The sequence below is a fragment of the Protopterus annectens genome, chromosome 4.part0 (genome assembly GCF_019279795.1).
Source record: "Protopterus annectens isolate FY-2018-M chromosome 4.part0, PAN1.0, whole genome shotgun sequence".
NCBI classification, from domain to species: Eukaryota; Metazoa; Chordata; order Ceratodontiformes; family Protopteridae; genus Protopterus; species Protopterus annectens.
In genome coordinates this window covers 57,299,817-57,318,771 of record NC_056733.1, presented here as the reverse complement: position 1 = coordinate 57,318,771, position 18,955 = coordinate 57,299,817, and the positions used below count along the sequence as shown (strand labels likewise).

The 18,955-nt window shown below is 40.6% G+C and overlaps 1 protein-coding gene across 1 annotated transcript in view; it reads right to left on the bottom strand.

Annotated features, from left to right (window-relative positions):
• Window positions 1–18,955, bottom strand: part of RPTOR (regulatory associated protein of MTOR complex 1) — a 5,042,670-nt gene that overhangs the window by 3,140,750 nt on the left and 1,882,965 nt on the right. Inside the window, exon 8 of the mRNA XM_044068087.1 lies at window positions 1,571–1,671. Within this exon, the coding sequence (XP_043924022.1) occupies window positions 1,571–1,671 (101 nt within the window). The remainder of the gene's footprint in view (window positions 1–1,570; window positions 1,672–18,955) is intronic.

The window sequence follows — 18,955 nt, the reverse complement described above, 5'->3', positions numbered from 1 at the left end:
TGTTATTTAAATGACCACTATTACCAGAAACTGAGGAAAATGTACACTTTTTTATCTTATTGTGATGCTCTGTACTATGCACTGCGGTGGTGGTGCTGCAGTACCATTGTCTCCTCACAGTTAGACGTTGCCCGTTCAATTCTCAGTTAAAGCGTCTTCTGTGTGGCGACATGCGTGAATGGGCGTTCCTTCGTTGAAGGTTGCGCATTAGGCCTGGCAAGCCAGCACGTAAAAATCTACTGCCAATCATTAGCGGACCGGAGTTCCGCTGTGGCGACCCCTAACCGAGAAAAGCCGAAAGACACAATTGTGATGCTTTGTATTAATGTCTTGTAATACCTAATTACTACTTTTTATGAAGTTCTAACCTAAAATACAGTGATGGGGTAGACATAATGATCTGATTTTGCTTTTGGTTGTACTATGGCTTTCTTACAATGCACTGCGAGTCGTATGCCACACTGACTGCATTAACTTAGAATGGCTGCTCAGAGTGCAATGTTAACTTTGACAATCTCTGATTAGTGTGTCTGAAACTTCCTTCCATCAATAATCTCTGGATTATTTGTCAAGTTTTAAACCGACTGCAACAAGCAGTTGCATCTTGTACTGCAACTCAAGAGCTTAAATTAAATTAAACATTAATTAAATTAAAAACAGAAATCACTTATATTACCAAATCAATCTGTTGCATTGAGTACTACTGTGAATTCCCAAAGGCTCATAAGGTTTACTGGCCTGGAGGAGGGAAAGAATGCAGTTATAAATCACTTTACTCAATAAAACAGTTGTGAATCTTGTGTGTGTGCTTTTCCTCATGTGCTGGATAGGATTATGAAAAGGACCAAGGAGACAGATTCCAAATTATCATGAAATTTTGTTTACATCCTACAAACATACTATGAGGAAGCTGATTAGGGCAGAAATGCAAACTGTGAAGTTGTGCCTCTGAATATGTGACAGAGTATGGATCATTCTTTAGGAAGGAAAACACTGAGAAGAGGAAATGTTGCTCTTAAAGCGCGACTGTCCTTTAAGGAAGACGTGGGATAAAAGATTTTCTATTTAAGGTAATAATGTTGCCAGACATATTTCATGAGCTGCTGTTCTATGATCTACACTGAACTTATGGACAAACATTTATTCTTTTGCACTTCCAGCATGCTCAAACTACAACATTTTATGTGTAAAAAGTGCAACTTTAGAGTCCATGTCAAACATTCATTCTGATGGCACCCACAGCATGACCTTTCCATAGTTTTGTTTCCATTCAGCAAGACTGCCAGTGTAGAGCATAAACAATTTCATAACTGGAATGCTCATCTGTAATTTGAATACAAAATGAATATCTCTATTCAAATGCAGTTTTGTCCGTTAACCAAGCAGTAGCAAAGCAAGCAAAATGAGCACATGAGACTAAGAGGTGGCACCTTCAGAAGAAGCCATAGTATGTTTCATAAAGAAATCGTAACATTACTGGGGGAAAGAATGGTGCTTTTGGGTGCACATCAGCATGCTAGCTTTGAATCGAACAAATAAGGCAACATTTTAATATGCAAAATCTTCCTACCTCTCGGTAGTACATTCCATGCAATGGTGTCTGTGATTGCTGTAAAGATCCAGTTCAGTTCACCAAGGGGTGTTCTTCTGTCATTTAACCTCCCTGGAATTCTACAGAAGGAAATATGCTTTCTTTAGAACAAACAGCAACTGCTAAACAATCCTCTTTTTATTAAAACTGGGTACTAATAACTAAAATGTGCACTGCAGTAACAAATACTATAAAGTCTGACAAGAATTAAATAGCATGTCACATGACAATGAAATTATTAAGAGAAACTGACCCTACCCCAACCTAGGAAACCCTCATTCCAGTACCCAGACATAAGGAAGGAAAAAAAAAAAAAAAATATATATATATATATATATATATATATATATAAAATAAATGGGCTTCAAAAGGACAGCCACTTAAAATATTCTGAAATCAGTAATTTTTCTTCACACCTTTTGTTTACACTATATTCATCATCAACAGTTTTCTGGATATTGATTTTTTAGCAAATGCTTTTCGTTTTGTCTGTTCATTTTATGTACACGACTATTATGTAGCATCAGGAATCTGTGTTTTGCATGCAGTACCTAGACTTCTGTGTTTGAAAAAAAAAGAACTTTTTAGTAGTGCAGTCACTTACTCATGTATCATCTCACAAAGTCATTTCAAAGAAAGACAACATCTCAGTAACACCCTATCAATGGTATGTCTTTACAGGGAGCAAGTTTCTCCTAGGGTTGCAATGACCACAGAAACAAAGTAGCCTTGGATAGCACTGCATATCGGGCAAAGCAAAATGCATGGCATTGCTATTTCCAAAATTTCCCTGCTGTGATGTCACAGCAGGAGGTTGCAGCTTCACAAGAAAATTCAGCTGCCGACAAGAGTTTCACAGATTAAGACAGGATTTCAAATTTGATAGAATCAACACTGTATTAAAATTTGAACTATTACAAAGTGCTACTGTTTCTGTTCTTCCATGCACCACTGCTGACCACATGTATTACATTTACTGCTACTGCATGGGCTCCCCTTCTGCATGAGAATGGGGGAAAAATAAACATCTATAAAGAACAGAAATATCAAAGGAAGAATGAAAAGGACAGAAAAACATGTAAGAAAATTTAAATATGTAGGAAGAAAACTGGAGCCATTTGAATCAAGTTTGAAATTTACATGAGTACATATGATTGTACATACATCCACAGATCTATAAAAACATTTATTTATTTAATTTTATTGCACAGGTAGCAAGGCGGCTCGATATAACCCTTTCAGCTATGACTTTGGTCAAGATGGCAAGAAATCTGAATTTAGTTCAACTGTTATGAGGTGGGTGGCACAGTGGTGCAGCAGTAGTGCTGTTACTTCCAGCAAGATGTTCTCTGGTTCGATTCCCGGCTAGGGTGTCTTCTGTGCAGAGTCTGCACATCCTCCTTATCTTTGCTCGAGTTTCCTCCCACATTCCAAAGACATGTAGTAGATGGATCGGACACTCTAATTTGGCTACAGGTTTGAGTGTTCATGTGAATGTGTGGTATGGAAGAACTGTGTCAGGATTAACCACCCGTCAGTGTGAAACGTAGCTCTAGATGATTGTCACTGCTGAAGTGACACCCCAAACCCATGTGCAAAAATGGGAAAAGGGGTTGTGGATGAATCAATGGACTTAAGACAGTTGTAATAATCAAACAGTATATCAAAGAAGCAGTGGTGGCCATACAATATAGCATATACTGAACATTTAACACCAAAAGATCTTGACAAAATCAGCATTCAGATATTTACAGTAGTTGCTTTTCAGTCAGTATTATTTACAATATTTGCAGTTCAGTGTACATGTTACTGACATTATGCAAAATAAAAATTGCTAGGTTTGTTATACGGAAATGGCTGTTAGCATTTATTTTCAAGTCCTATGTACACTCTCTGTAGAGAATGGCTTTACACTCCAGTATGTGTGAGATGAGAGCAAGCTTTCTGTTGCAATGATCCACTATCAATTTATTTAACCACTGTCTTTGCATATGTGCAGGCAGTTTCTTCTGTGAAATGTTCTTCTCATTTTTTTTCTTAAAGCAGCTCTAAAGATTTTTTTTTGAGTCCTAACGTTATAGAAAGACTGTTTCAGACAAAAGAAGCCATTTTAGAATAAACCTGTGTATATATACTTGTGTGTGTGTGTGTGTGTGTGTGTGTGTGTGTGTGTGTGTGTGTGTGTGTGTGTGTGTGTGTGTGTGTGTGTGTGTATACTATCTTATCTTTTTCTTATGAGTGTACCGTCTTTTACTGTTTGCGCATTCTCGGAGTTAGTATATATAAGTAGGGAGGTGTGAGGGGCACAGCCCCCCACATGGGGGTGCAAGGGACTTGCCCCCCTACTTATGTGTACTGTAGGTATGTGGATGTGTGGTGTTTTGTTTTTGAGTATTTATTTGTTTTGTAGTGTGGGTGTTGTGGTTTATGTGTAGTGTGGTGTATGCTGTGTGTTCGGGATTTGTAGTTTCGGGATTGTGAAGGTTCAGTGTTTGAAGGTTTCGCCTTTATGGTCGCAAAATACTGAAATTCGAGATTTTATTATTTTGCAATTATAAAAGTGGAACCATATATACATATACATTTTATATAGATATATATATATATATATATATATATACACACACACACACACATATATATATATATATATATATATATATATATACACACACACACATACACATATATATATATATACACACACACACATCTATATATATATATATATATATATATATATGCACACACACACACACACACACACATCTATATATGCACATACACACACATCTATATATGCACACACACACATCTATATATGCACACACACACATCTATATATGCACACACACACATCTATATATGCACGCACACACACACACACACACACACACATCTATATATGCACGCACACACACACACACACATCTATATATGCACGCACACACACACATCTATATATGCACGCACACACACACACACACACACACACACACACACACACACACACATATCTATATATGCATACACACACACACACACTTCTGTACTTACATAATAGACATTCAGCTCTCAAATTCTGATCTACCAGCTTGTCATGCAGGAACTTATCAAGCAAAAATGTGTCTTTGTCACACACTAGGCTGTGATATGAATTCATACTGGCTATATGCAATAGTAACAGCATTTCAGAAAGGATTTTTAAGTCTAAAGGGTAATGGATCTGCATTATTAAACAGCCAGAGACTGCTGTGTAGTCTTGACTCAAGGTATCTTAATTCCCTGCCGAGCATACCCTGCAACCTTTAAAAACTTGATCTGCTGATGTAAATACCCAAACGTGCCCCTTCATCTCTGATGTGCCCCTGATCATATTCCCTGAAGTGCGTAACTAAAGTTAATTTCAATGCACAGCCCAATTTCCTTGCTATCACTATTAACATTAATTTGTGCAGAATGCAAGTTTAATGATATCAGCAAATACCTACACTCCTTTATTCCACCATCTGCTAATGACAGTGAAAGCAGTTTATACATCACAGCACCTAGCTGTAACTCAAGAGGACTGCATCTCAGATGACAAAAATTTGAATAGAGGCTTGTTTGCAGGTAGAACAGAGTGGATGAGATAGAAAATGAACAGCTTCAGCATGTTCATCCAGCGTGTGGGGGGGGGGGGTGATGATTACCCAACAGGCTCAATTGCCTGTCTAGTGTCAGGACAGAGGCCTGGGTGCATGGAAATCACAAGCCACTTTCAGCATGGAGGTAAGCTGCAGCTATCCAAGCCAGTGATGGCAGCCCTTATCTGAACATGTGGAGGAGTGTGAATGCTCAGACAGGCGGCACTGCTAGTCCCTGTCACAATGCAAGTGCTTACATCACCACCAGGGGTGGGGATATGTCTTAAACAGAAACATCGCCACTACTCACACCAAGCACTCCTCATGGCTGCCGGGATCATGGGCACCTCCGAACAGCTTACTCTGTACTGTAATAAGTATGTCCCTTGGACAGGGAACAACAAGCTGAACCTCATAAGAGGGGTGGGTCAATGGGCATGGGGGGGGTGAAAAGCAACACAGAAGAAAAAAACTCCGTAGGAGAAGCACTACCAAAGAAATGCAGTCAATATTCAGAATTTTCTCTTCTCAAATTTCACCTACAAAAAAACTCTATGTCTAACCATGCTCTTTTTAGAACATCTGACTTCTCATACTCTTTACAGGAGAGAAAGAGTCAGCCAAAAAAGGACTGATAACCTTTGGCCATGCTACCTTACTTTCTGCACCTAACTGTATATCTGAGATGCTATTCCATTACAGGTGCTCTTCTCCATCTATTTTAATACCCCAAGCTAAGCTTGCGATACCATCTTTCATTTGACTGAATCACCACATAGCTCCTTAATATATCACTTCTTGAATTAAGTGTTCTGGACATCTTGAGTCTTAACCACAAAAGATTCCCCAAATTCCTACTAACTCAGCTCAAACAAACACATTCAATAGCAGAACCACAATGTACTACAAGTAACAGACAGATTCTTCTAGAAACTCCCAATAAACAGTAATACCAATGGGAGTCACCTCATTTATCTAAGAATTATCTTAGCTCTTTGCATCCTGTACCTGGTTTGCTTAATCAACTGCCCTGTGAACTACCAAGCCACCTGGGTGTTGACATTTATGAGACCCTAAAGATGTCAGCTATTCAAGGGGTTGCTAAAGACGTCTGTGAATCATAAGTGTGGATGGATGGAAAGATCTTTTACTGCTTAGTATAAGTACCACCTCCATTATAAAAACTCACAAATTCCCATCTGGCCCACTGGTGCAGTGGCAAAGCACCAGACTGCAATGGCAGCATTTCAGATTCAACTTGCAGGACTATAGCTGGAGTACCAAACTAGGAAGGGAGTAGCAAGCTGTCAAGCTTTCTAACAGAAGTGAAACACATACTGTCAAGTCCTGCAACTTAAAAACATAAAATACAGCAAAAGTTTAAATTCACTGCACTGTCTTTTATTTTTGTTTGCTCCAGTGTCACCTGACCACCAAGCATTTAAGTCCTGGATACTCACCACAACAGTTTGTTCACTCCATGCTTTTCTTTTTTGGGGGGGTTGGAAAGGAACAAGGGTCAAGGATGGAAGGAGTGGTGTCATCATCCACAAGGATGATCACGGTTTTCACTTTAAGCTCTAACCCCCTCATGTACTGGACTGTAACCACATCTCTTTAAGGACTGCAATGGTCCATATAACAGTACTACCCATCTATATAGTAACATATCCCCTTATCCAACACTCACGTAAATGTTGGTGCAGCACACTATTAATCTCTGTAAATTCTTTGATCTCCCAACCTGCAAACAAGGAAATATAACCCAACTTTCCCACCAGAGACAGATAAGCAGATACATTTTTATAACTCCTCTTCTCTCCCATCACCTCGAACAGCTCAAGCTGTTAAACTCCAATCGCCTGGTTCATACCCAGGGCTAACATTATTAAAGGTCTTTTTTGGTAATTGTGCTCCAGGTGTTACGGTTACACCCTCCAAAGCTGCTTACATTTGCTAACTCCAAGATCACTCTACTACTGAGTAACATGAATACTCAGAGGTACAGGAATAACAGACAAACATATTAACTCCAATATCATTCTACCTTTCAGTAGGGAAACAGTCTGAGGAACAGTACTGTCAGACTTACTATACATTCCCTAAATTCACACAAAGTCTCACTATTCCAAGAAATGTGATTATGGCATTTGGAATTTCTGACACCTAAGCAGCCAATGACTTGTTTTCCTACATTCCAGTGAAGACATGTCACTAAAGTAACACTGTTGGTAAACAGAGGATAGCCCTATACACATACTTAAAAAAAAAACTGCCTGAGCTTTGCATGTCCACAGCATGCTTAAGGCATATACACCACCGTCAACTATTAGACCATCTTCTTCAAAATAACCTATTAGCCAGCTCCCAGCATGGCTTTCGACCTTTCCATAGCACCACTACTGCCCTCCTTTCCTTCTCTGACCACATCAACAAAAATCGCAACAATAATACCCTGTCCTCTGCTATCTTTATTGATCTTTCAAAAGCATTTGACATGGTTAACCATCAGCTACTGCTGAATCTTCTCAAGTCCCTCTCATTTGATACTCAAGCATTACAGTGGTTTAAGTCCTATCTAGACAATAGGCAACAGGCAGTGCTATGGGAAAACACTCTATCCTCCCACCGACCTGTCACCCTTGGTGTACCCTAAAGATCCATATTAGGCCCTCTTCTGTTCTCTATCTTCATAAACGATCTAGCTATTAGTATTCCCAAAGCTGTAACTATACAATATGCAGATGACTCCACATTAATATCTTCAGCCACAGGGCCGTCTGAACTGCAGTCCCTCACCCAGAATACCTTTGAGCTTGTAGAAGAATGGTTTCTACAGTGGTGTCTCCTCCTTAACCCCAAAAAGACTAAACTCTTGCTCTCTACTCCTACGCAAAAGTCCACCCCACTTAACTTCACTATCAAATCTAAAAATGGTACAGTCATATCTCCTGACACTACTACTAAACTCTTAGGAGTAACTATTGACCACAGCCTCAACTATGATACTCGCATCAATATCACAATCAAATCAGTAAACTGAAAACTTGGCTCCCTCTACAAAATAAAGCCCTTCCTTACTCCCATAGCTAGAACTACTATTGCCTAAACCCACCTTCTCTCTACTCTCTTTTATGCCTCTCCTATATATACAAATCTATCCAAATGCAACCTCCACAAGCTGACAGTCTCTTACAATAATATTGCCAGATTTGCTATCAGGTCCCCTTTTAGAACACACCACTGCCTAAATCTGAAGCAGCTTGGTTGGCTTGAATTCCACAATCAAATTTTATTTCATCAACTGAATATTGCACATAAAACCCTTTACCACCCAGAAAACATACCAATTCTCACCAGTCTAATCTCCCCATATAAGAATCTTACAAACCTACGTTCAGCCAATAAACTTCTGGTATCTATACATAAACCCAACAACAAAGCAGGAGATTCCCTTTTCTCTAATACTGTGGGGAAAAGTTGGAACCTACTCCCCAGTGAACTCACATCACTATCTTCAACTTCACTCTTCAAAAAGAAACTAAAACAATACCCTAAAAAACATTGGCTATGTCCCTGTTCAAACCCTGACTAAGACTATCTCTGTCTATTTACATCACAATCAGTCTTCCCAAGTTTCTTACTCACTTTATTGCCACTTTAATGCCTCCACCATCTAGATGCTCTAGTTGCTCATATACACCTAAGATGTAATTTACCTCTTTTTCTGTCCTGAGTTTCTCCGCCTCCTCTTACTCTTCCAATCCTGCTTTCAACTACCTGATCTCCCATATTCTGCAGAAGAATTTCTTCCCACAGCATTCATAAAAAAAAAAAAAAAAAAAAAAAAAAAAAGTATTACCTTATCTTATTTTTGTGCTATTCTTCTGTTCCATCAATGTTTGCTAAATTACCTTAATCACCTGTTTTTGACTAGCAACCTATCTGCATCTGAAGTTTAATGTTCTGCAACTTATTACTTAATACTTTGTGTGTCTAGTCTGTTTTAATGTGAAGCTTTTCTCTCCGGGCCTCTACTGAAAATGGACATACATCCAGCTAGACTAGCCCGGTCAACAAATGTAAAATAAAATACATAAATAAAATATACACAATGTGTGATTGGAGCTAGGATAAGCCAGTACTATGCACAATGCAAGCGGACATAAAGCCCAATCCTAAGAGATCATATACAACATTTCTATCCCTCAATGGTGATGGCCACCTAAGCACTGACCCTTGCAATTCACTGTGACTGGCTTCATATGTTGGGTCAGTGAAAGGTTAATCTTTTCTGTTAAGGGAGGAATTCTCCCCTATGGAGCAGACACTGAAAGGATCATCGAGGACAACATAGGCTCGACAGTCTCTGGGTCTGAGAAAAGAAAATCAGACTCACAATATTCCCTGTACCAAAGTCATGGATTGATCAGAAGGTAGGTAGCCTCCCAAAATGCAACACATGCAAGTTACTTGTGGACTTAATCCCAGATAGGGAAAACCAAAGCATTATTTTCGCATGGTGTCTCTGCCTTGTACATCCAATGTGGGGGTTAAAGGCTCAGACCTCTGTAACTTAATATTGTGACAAATCCCTTTCCCTGAAAGGACATATCTGAATACAAAATCACCCTCCACAGTCGCTCACAAACAAACTAAACACCAACACTTCACCCAGAATGCACCCGCTGAATACCAAAGCTCAAAGCTCACCACCACAGGTAGCCACCAACAAAATTGTTGTTTGACCAAAAACCAGCTGTCATTTCCACTGAGCTGCTGGCCTGTCTTAAACAATACCACCTCCTCAAAAGTCGGATTACTAATAATAATAGGAATAATTCTGAAGACTTAGAAGGCCTGTCTGCCATATGTTTTGGACGGATACGATTTATTTATTTATTTACATTTGTTAACCGGGTAGTGTCCGACTGGGCCAGTAGCCCGTTTTCAGCAAAGAACTGGTGAGAAAAGCTCCAGACAAATTAACAGTTACAAGAAAAACAGTTAATAAGAAAACAGTAGTTAATAAAGCACAATACAACAGTACAGGAGTAATAAAGTCACAGTCCCATAGTACAATAATCACAGATGCTATGTAAAAACAAATAGTTCTAGAAGCATTATACTGCAATTTACAGCAATACAAATATGTTTATCAGATACTCAACTAGCAAACAGCTTGTAGTTGTTTGAGGTGAAGGAGAGTACAGAGTTGAGAAGACATTAGGAAGGTGTTACCCTGGTGAAGTACAAGGGCAGATCCATCTGCTGGTGAAGTATTCTTTTAGGCTTATTTTGAAAGAAGAAATGTTAGTATTTGTTTGGATAAGCTGGGGTACAGTGTTCCAGACCTTGGCTATTTTACTGGAATAGAGGGAGTCACCATAATAGTTGTGTGACTGGGTAATTTTTAGCAGTAATTTGTCAGAGGATCTAAGGGACCTGCGGTTAATGTTGGGTTGGCCCAAGTTTGCGAGGGCAGGGCAGTTGCAGGGGTTGTGTAAGACTTTGTGAGCAATGGTAAACTGGTTTAGAGTTAACAGGTCGGTACAATGCCTCTTTAAACAGTCAGTAACTTAGACCTTTACTTGACAGGCTCTCAAGATCTACTTCCAAGATGACAATGATGGAGAAGGGTGCCTAAATAACATAGTCCTGCTGTTACACAGAGTTGGTGGCCACTAGCAGAATTTGCTGATATCCATTCAGAAACCTTCACAAAGGTCTGCAACAGTAGGTAGTTATCTACTTGTCTTTATGGTCCAAACCTCAGGATCATTCAAGAGAGATGACTAAACAGTAAATCTTAGGGACCACTGAGGTATGCAGTGTCCAGAGTATGGAATTTAATGAACTTAAGAAAAGGGCCAACATTGGTTTTAGAGTCATCCATTTATATGAAAGTGTTGGAATACCCGGTAAACACTGTACCAAGTTGAGATGAACAGGAAATAATCAAACTATGTATATTAAAGTCCTGTGTTGCAATTAAAAAAAAAAAAAAAAAAAAAATATATATATATATATATATATATATATATATATATATATATATATATATATAAAGATCATGGAATTTGAGGTGGTTGAGGGGAGTAAGAAAAATGTTCCTTACCCCAAGACCTCCAAGGTTCTGCAGTCCTAGTATATTTAGAGATGCTGGGGTGTGGACAGTACAAGGAGTTGGGGGGCCGCCTCTACAAAAATACAGTTTTTGTTGGAGCTGTTTTTTTGCACAGTCAACTTTGTAGTTTTATTTTTAGCCATTTCTACTGATTTTTTTTTCTTTAGTCTTAGCTCTCAGAAAGTTCACTGTGAATTTTTCATTCATGTTTGCAGCTGTGTAAAATCCATTCACGGTTGTTCAAATAAAGTAGAGGTTTCCTCCTTATCTGCAAGTGGAAACTGCACTGACAATGTGGTATCACTGGTAGGACAGACTGGCAATGTCTTTATTCTGCTTTATTTCTTAAGACCCCCACCCCCAACATTAAGCCTTGCTCACTCACCTTCAAGTGTCTCCTAAAACAGGATGTTAGATGCAATGACAGTATAACAGATAATATTACTCATGAAGAATTGAAGACTGCTAAAAACTGGTCTTAAAAATAACTTCCAACATAGCGGTAGATAAATAAATAGCTGAGGTGAGTGTTGCAGGGTGAGAAAGCATTTAATCTTAACTAGCTGGAAGTTTTGTTAAAATGCAGTAATACCAAATACCAGAGATTTCTATGAACATAAATACGAAAAGAAAAAATAGAAGTAACACAAATACTTGCTAGAAAAGAAGGGCATAAGAAAATGTGGCAGAATGGTGGGAAGTTATCGAATGCAGATAAAATGGAAACAACTACAACGAAGTAAAATATAAATCAATGTATACAGAAATCGTTAAAATGAGTGGGTCTTTACTGAATTACACTGTAGCAAACAACAAAAAATAGAAGCACTACAGGATACTTTAAACAAGCACTCTGATGATCTGAACTGGCTTCAAAAATGGAAAAGGGAGAAAGAAACAATTGAACGAGAAATCAGGTACAAGAAAATGAAACAGAAATTTACAGAACTGGAAGACGGATCCAGAAGAGAAAATGTTAGATTCACAATGAGTTTAAGGAAAGGACTTTAATTATTTCATATAAAGTACATAACTCAATGGACTGGGATTCCTCTGGAGGAAATCAAAACAGAAAGGGCACATAGATTAAACATCCTGTGTAGATCTTCTGGAAGGCAAAAGACACATTAAAATGCAAACATGCCAGCAAAAAAAAAGAAATATTTTCTAAATTGAGGAGGAAGGAATCACCCGGAAGACTGGGAAAACTATATATTTTTTTAATTTTTATTGATTCGATGCAAACAAGGTTTTAAACAAATGATTTCATCCCATCCACATGGAAGTGTACAGAAATGCATTTAAGATTTAAACTTCTGTATCCTATGTCTTTACAGATTTTCTATACTTCAGGAGTAAAGACTTGTGTAGACAAAGAGCTCGCACATCTGAATCTTCAAAACAGACAAGAGGAACTTGATAAAATGGCAGGATGGATGAAATGGAGAAAACCACTTGCAAACTGAAGGTACTATCAGAAATTGTTCCACTTGAACTAGTCTTGGTATTTCCAGAGAAGACTTAAAGGAAACAGTTAAATAATTGCAGGATCATTCCAAAAAGTGAGAGAAATGCAGAAGATGAATAACAGAAATGACTTAAATGAGGGGAATTCTCATGTTAACATTTAAAATGTTACCCTGTGATATTCTGTGTTCTGGACATTTGTCTTTACAGGACTAGAAACTGAGTTTCAGAAATGTGTGAATGTTAACTTAAAGAGAGTGATGAATATTATTAGACAAGTATAAACTTTATTTTATTACAAACTATAGAATAATTTATTTAGCACTCTTGAAGCTGAATGTAATACAGAATAAGAGGAAATAAGAAGAGGAATTTATAAGCTTATGCTTACAAGCAGCTCAGTGAGTAGCATGCTAAAAATAAAGTAAGGCAGCAACTTTTCTTCAGAATAAATATTAAAATGTTGAAATTAAGGATATGTCCTTACTTTCAAATCTAGAATTAAATATGTAGCCTTTAGCTGAAAAGTACAGTTTTGTACCTACCATAAATGTAGATGTCCGAGAGACATGCAACTGCAGTCATAAAGTACAGTTTTGTACCTACCATAAATGTAGATGTCCGATAGGAATGCATCTGCAGTCCTTACAAATGGGTAGTCCTGTCGTCAGGCAGCCCTTCGGTCGGCCGGATTCCAAAGTCTGGGTCTGGCTTCGGCTGGTGTTGCGCTTCACCCAATGTCATAGCTGCAGTTCTTCGGGTATAAAGGCATCAGCCGACGCCATTTTCCTCAGTGTTTCTTGCCCCAGATGCCAGGTGCCCTCTTGGATGGCTAAATTTGGATAAATGCCAATGTTTCCAAATAGTAGAGAGCAAACACATAAAATAAGCATGTATGTACATATATACAAACAAATACACCATAATAGATCCCCCCCCAAGCTAGCTGAAGGATGGCAAATACCCTAGGAGTACCACAGAGGGGAAGGTGGGTGGGTAATCCTGACTGCAGATGCATTCCTATCGGACATCTACATTTATGGTAGGTACAAAACTGTACTATGTCCTTCAAGGATGCATCTGCAGTCCTTACAAATGGGTAGAATACCATAGCTAAACTAGGGGAGGAAAAAAAAAGGAGAGATTATGGTGTAGTTAGGATCCCTTGCAAAACAGCAGTGGCAAAACCTGCTCGGGATCTAGAGTATAAAGGTAAATTGTAATGCTTGGCAAATGTATGCACGGAGGTCCAAGTAGCAGCCTCTATAATGTCCTTGGTAGCCACTCCTCGTAAGAAAGCTGTGGTAGTGGCTGTAGCCCTTGTGGAGTGAGGCCTGATGTTCTCTGGAGTTTTCTTTCCATGGTAGGAGTAACAAAATCTAATGCAATTTCCTATCCATTTGGAGATTGTCTGTTTTGAAATTGGTTTTCCTTCCTTTCCTGTCGCATATGCTACCAGAAGCTGGTCAGTTTTTCTATTGGACTTGGTCCTGTCCAGGTAGTAGCGTAATTGTCTATGTACATCCAAGGTATGCAACAGTCTTTCTCCCCTGTTCTGAGGGTTGGGGAAGAATGTAGGTAGGTGGATAGCCTGATTTAAAGACACTCTGGATACCACCTTAGGCATAAATGTAGGATTTGTTCTCATGGACACTCTATCTTGATGGAAGATCAGGAAGGGTTGCACTGCCATTAATGCCTGTAATTCAGAGACCCTTCTTGCTGAGGTGATTGCCAGCAGGAAAGCAGTCTTCCAGGATAAGTACTGTAATTCTGCTGTTGCTGCTGGTTCGAAAGGGGAAGTGTCAATTTTTCTAGCACAAAGTTCAAGTCCCATGCTGGCAATGGTGGTTTCCTGGGAGGTTTTACATTTTTAATTCCTCTCAGAAACTGCCTGAGCAGAGGATGTGAGAAGACAGGAGGATCCAAGCTGTATTCTGCTGAAATAGCTGATGCATGTATCTTGATGGAAGAATAGGACAGGCCTGTATGGAAGAGCTCTGCCAAGTACTCCAGGATGTTGGCTATGTTTACCAGTGCCACATCTTCTCCCTTTGCAGTACTCCAAATGAGATATCTTTTCCATTTTGCTGCATAATTCTTTCTTGTTGAAGGTCTTCGAGCCTCAAGGATTACGTATTTAACCCTTTGGGATAAATTTGGGTTAATTGTTCTTATGTAATGTTCCAGGCAGTTAGCTGCAGAGTTTTCAGGTTTGGATGCAGGATGTTGTAGTTGTTCTGTGTTAACAGCAATGGGATCAGAGGTAGTGCCCATATTTGTTCCCGAGACATGCTCCTCAGCAATGGGTACCAATGTTGCCTTGGCCAGTCTGGAGCTATCAGAATGATCCTTGGACGTTCCTCTTTGATCTTCAAAAGCACCTTGTGCATCAAAGGAAGTGGTGGGAATGCATATGCTGTCAGGTTTTTCCAACTGAAAGATAGGGAGTCCACCTTCCAAGCAAGTGGGTGGTACGTCCTTGTGCAGAATTTCTTTAGCTGGTGATTGAGTGGGGATGCAAATAAGTCTATTTGTGGTAATCCCCATTCTCTTGTGATGGCTTTGAAGATGTCCGGATGCAGCATCCATTCGTGGGCATCCGTGGTAGTTCTGCTTAGTATGTCTGCTAGAATGTTTTCTTTTCCCAGTACAAAAATTGCTTGTAACTGAATGTTGTAGCTCAGAGCCACATCCCATAGGTCCAGTGCCAGCCGGCATAGAGGGTATGAATGTGTGCCTCCCTGTTTGTTGATGTACCACATAACTGTGGTGTTGTCTGTCCTTATTATCAACTGACCTTCTTGGAGAAATGGTCTGAATGACTGGATTGCCAATTTTACTGCCAGCATTTCCTTTAGATTTATGTGCAGGCGCAGCTGGTCTTGAGTCCATAAGCCTTGTATGCACTTGTCCAGCATGTGTGCCCCCCAACCGAGGTCTGATGCATCTGTCGTGATGGTTTGGCTTGGTTGACTGTTGCAGAAGGGCAATCCTGTGTTTGATTGACAGGCCTGAGCCCACCATAGGAACTCTTGCTTCAGGCATGGGATTATTGGAATTTTGGTTTCTAGGCTGTGCTTGTGTTGAGACCACAAATTCTTTAGGTACCACTGTAGCTTTCTCATATGCAGTCTGGCATGAGGGACCAGAATTATGCAGGAGGCCATGAAGCCTAGGGCTTGCAGTACTTTCCTTGCAGTTAGATGGTTCTGCTTTGTTAATGCCAAGAAGTAGAGAGGTAGTTGCTCTTTCTTTTCTGCAGTTAGGAATGCCATTTGTTTTGATGTGTCCAGCTCTGCACCCAGAAAGGTTATTCTTTGGGATGGAATCAGCCTTGACTTTTTTATATTGACTGTATATCCCAGGGCTTGCAGCAGGTAAATGACTCTTTGTAAGTCTTCTGTTAGCTTGCTTTTGTTGTCCGCTTGTATCAGACAGTCGTCCAGGTAGGGGTAAATTTGGATTCCCTGAAGTCTGCAATGAGCAATTACTGATGCCAGGCATTTCGTGAACACTCTGGGCGCAGTAGATAAGCCAAAGGGCAATGCTGAGAATTGATAATGCTCTGATCCTGCAAGAAATCAGAGGTATCTTCTGCAATTTGGTCATATGGGGACGTGCAGGTATGCCTCCTTGAGATCTAGAGTTACCAGCCAAGACTCCTTGCCCAGCATGGGAAGAAGCTGCTGTAGGGTCAGCATTTTGAATTTTGGAACAATGAGGAATGTGTTTAAAGCGGACAGGTCGAGAATAGGCCTCCATTTGCTCTCTTTTCTTGGTACCAGGAAGAGTCTGGAGTAAAATCCCTTTCCTTGTTCCATAGATGGTACCTTTTCCACAGCTCTCATTCTTAATAATTGAGATATTTGCTTTAGAGCTTCTGCCCTTTGAGTAGGTGGTAGGTTTGGCATTCCTCTCTTTGCTGGTAGAGTATGGAAATGGAACCTGTAACCTTGGTCTATAGTTTGCAAAATCCATTTTTCCCTTGTGATGCAATGCCAGTTCTTTGAAAATAATGTTAGCTTTCCGCCTAAGGGTGCTTCCAGTTGTTCCCTGGTAGCGGTGCCACAGCCAAGTCACTGTGATTGTGTTGTTGTGGTGGTGGCTGCGTCTGTGCCTCGCTGGTTGTTACCTTGCCACTGGCGTCCCCTGTAGGCACCCCTGGATTGGTTTCTGCCTCTTGAACGCCTATTCCTGCCTCTCTGTGTCTTAGAGGAGTCCGGAAAGGACCAATTCTTGGAGGGCCAGTTCCTGCTAAACCTTGGAGGTTGAACCTGTAAGAAATCTTTCACTGTTTGTACAGATTTCGCCTTCTCTTCCATCTTTTTTAGTACCTGCTGTGCAGGGGAACCAAATAAATTGACTTTGTCCATGGGTGCATCTAAAAGCTTTGATTTGACATGGTCTGGTAATGCCTGCTCTTTTCAACCATGCATGTCTCCTGATAACTGTGCCAGTCATGGCTGATCTAAAGGAAGCCTCCAGTGCATCATAGCCACATTTTAAAGAATGGTTACTAACCTGCTGTATGTTATGTACCATTTCCTGAACATATTTCTTATCTAAAGATTCTTCAGAGGACAGCTTTTTAGTTAACTGGTCTAGCATAAACTCTTGATATTGAATCATATGAAATTGGCAATTCAAAGCCCTAGCTGACAAAGTAGTAGAGGTGTAAACTTTTTTACCCCATCGCTCTAAGGACCTGGATTCCCTTTCAGAGGGGAGGGGGTTTTTAGTAGATGTAGTTGCTACAGCTTTAGGGCCCTGGGAGATAGTCTCTGGATCTGCAAAAGGAGCCTTGTATAAATGGTGATGAGTGTCCGGGACCCTGTAGAACCTATCGGGCTTAGCAGGGGCCGGAGGTAATGAATCAGGAGCAGTGCAAGCATCATTAAATGCATCATCTACAACAGAAAGAACTGGAGGTATAGCTAAAGGCCTATGCTGTGGCAAATGTAGAAAGGTTCTAAGCCTTTTCTGGAGTCTGAGAAATCTTGGCCCTGCCACTGAAATTGTTCCCTCATAGCATGCAAGGTTTCCCCAAAGGAAAATTCCTCAGGTGGAGAGGCTGAAGGGATGGACTCTTCAGCATCAGAGTCTTCGTAAGGGGAATAAGGAGCCTCAGGAGGGTCTGTATGTTCTGAGTCATCAGAGGAATCATCTGTGGATACTGGCTCTGGGGGCTCTGCTCTAGGCCTCTTCTCTGGAGGTGGATGAGAGGTCCTGTGTGGATGAGGCTGGGATCCACGAATTAAAGAAATGAGATCCTCAGCCAAAGAAAGCATATGGGAACTGGTGCTGGGCCTGTGAGAGGGGGGCTTGACAGGCACCGTTTTTGAAGCTTTGGCTGCTTTAGCCCTGGCAAAGGCCTTAATAGACATGGCTGCAGGAGGCCTAGCAGCTCCACGTTCCTGAGAAACCGCAACTGCAGGCTGGATTTCAGAAGCCGATTCCACCAGGTTAGAAGAGGCCTCGGTAGAAGGCATGTTTTCGGCTGGGGAAAGAACCGCTTGCTCGGTTTCAGCCAAAACCGAGACACTCGTGGTTGGCTTAACCGCGGTTTCGGCCGAAACCGCGGACCGCGAGTGTCGGTCCTTTTCCCTGCGTTTTTTGGTTATTTGTGAAGTCGGAGGATCCGACGGCATGATATAAGCAAAATCAGAGCCGAAAAACTGTTCTGCAAACTCCGACTGACGTCTAAGCGTCCGTCGGTTAAAAGAAGCACAGGCTAGACAAGCTGCTACGTCGTGGTCTGGGCCTAAACAAGGTAAGCAGTAAGAGTGGAAATCTTTATGAGGTATTTGTTTCCCACAAGTTAAACAGTTATTCACTTTTTCTGACATCGGCTGAGGCAAGAAAGAGTCCCCAACGGGGTACTTAGCTTTTTAGAAGTCTTCGAAGTAGTATTCGGTAGTTATCTCTGGTTCTGACCGACCGGCACTTGCGAACAGCTTCTGCTTCGGGCGCCACGCGGCAAGAAAGACTGGAGAAAATGGCGTCGGCTGATGCCTTTATACCCGAAGAACTGCAGCTATGACGTCGGGTGAAGCGCGACACCAGCCGAAGCCAGACCCAGACTTTGGAATCCGGCCGACCGAAGGGCTGCCTGACGACAGGACTACCCATTTGTAAGGACTG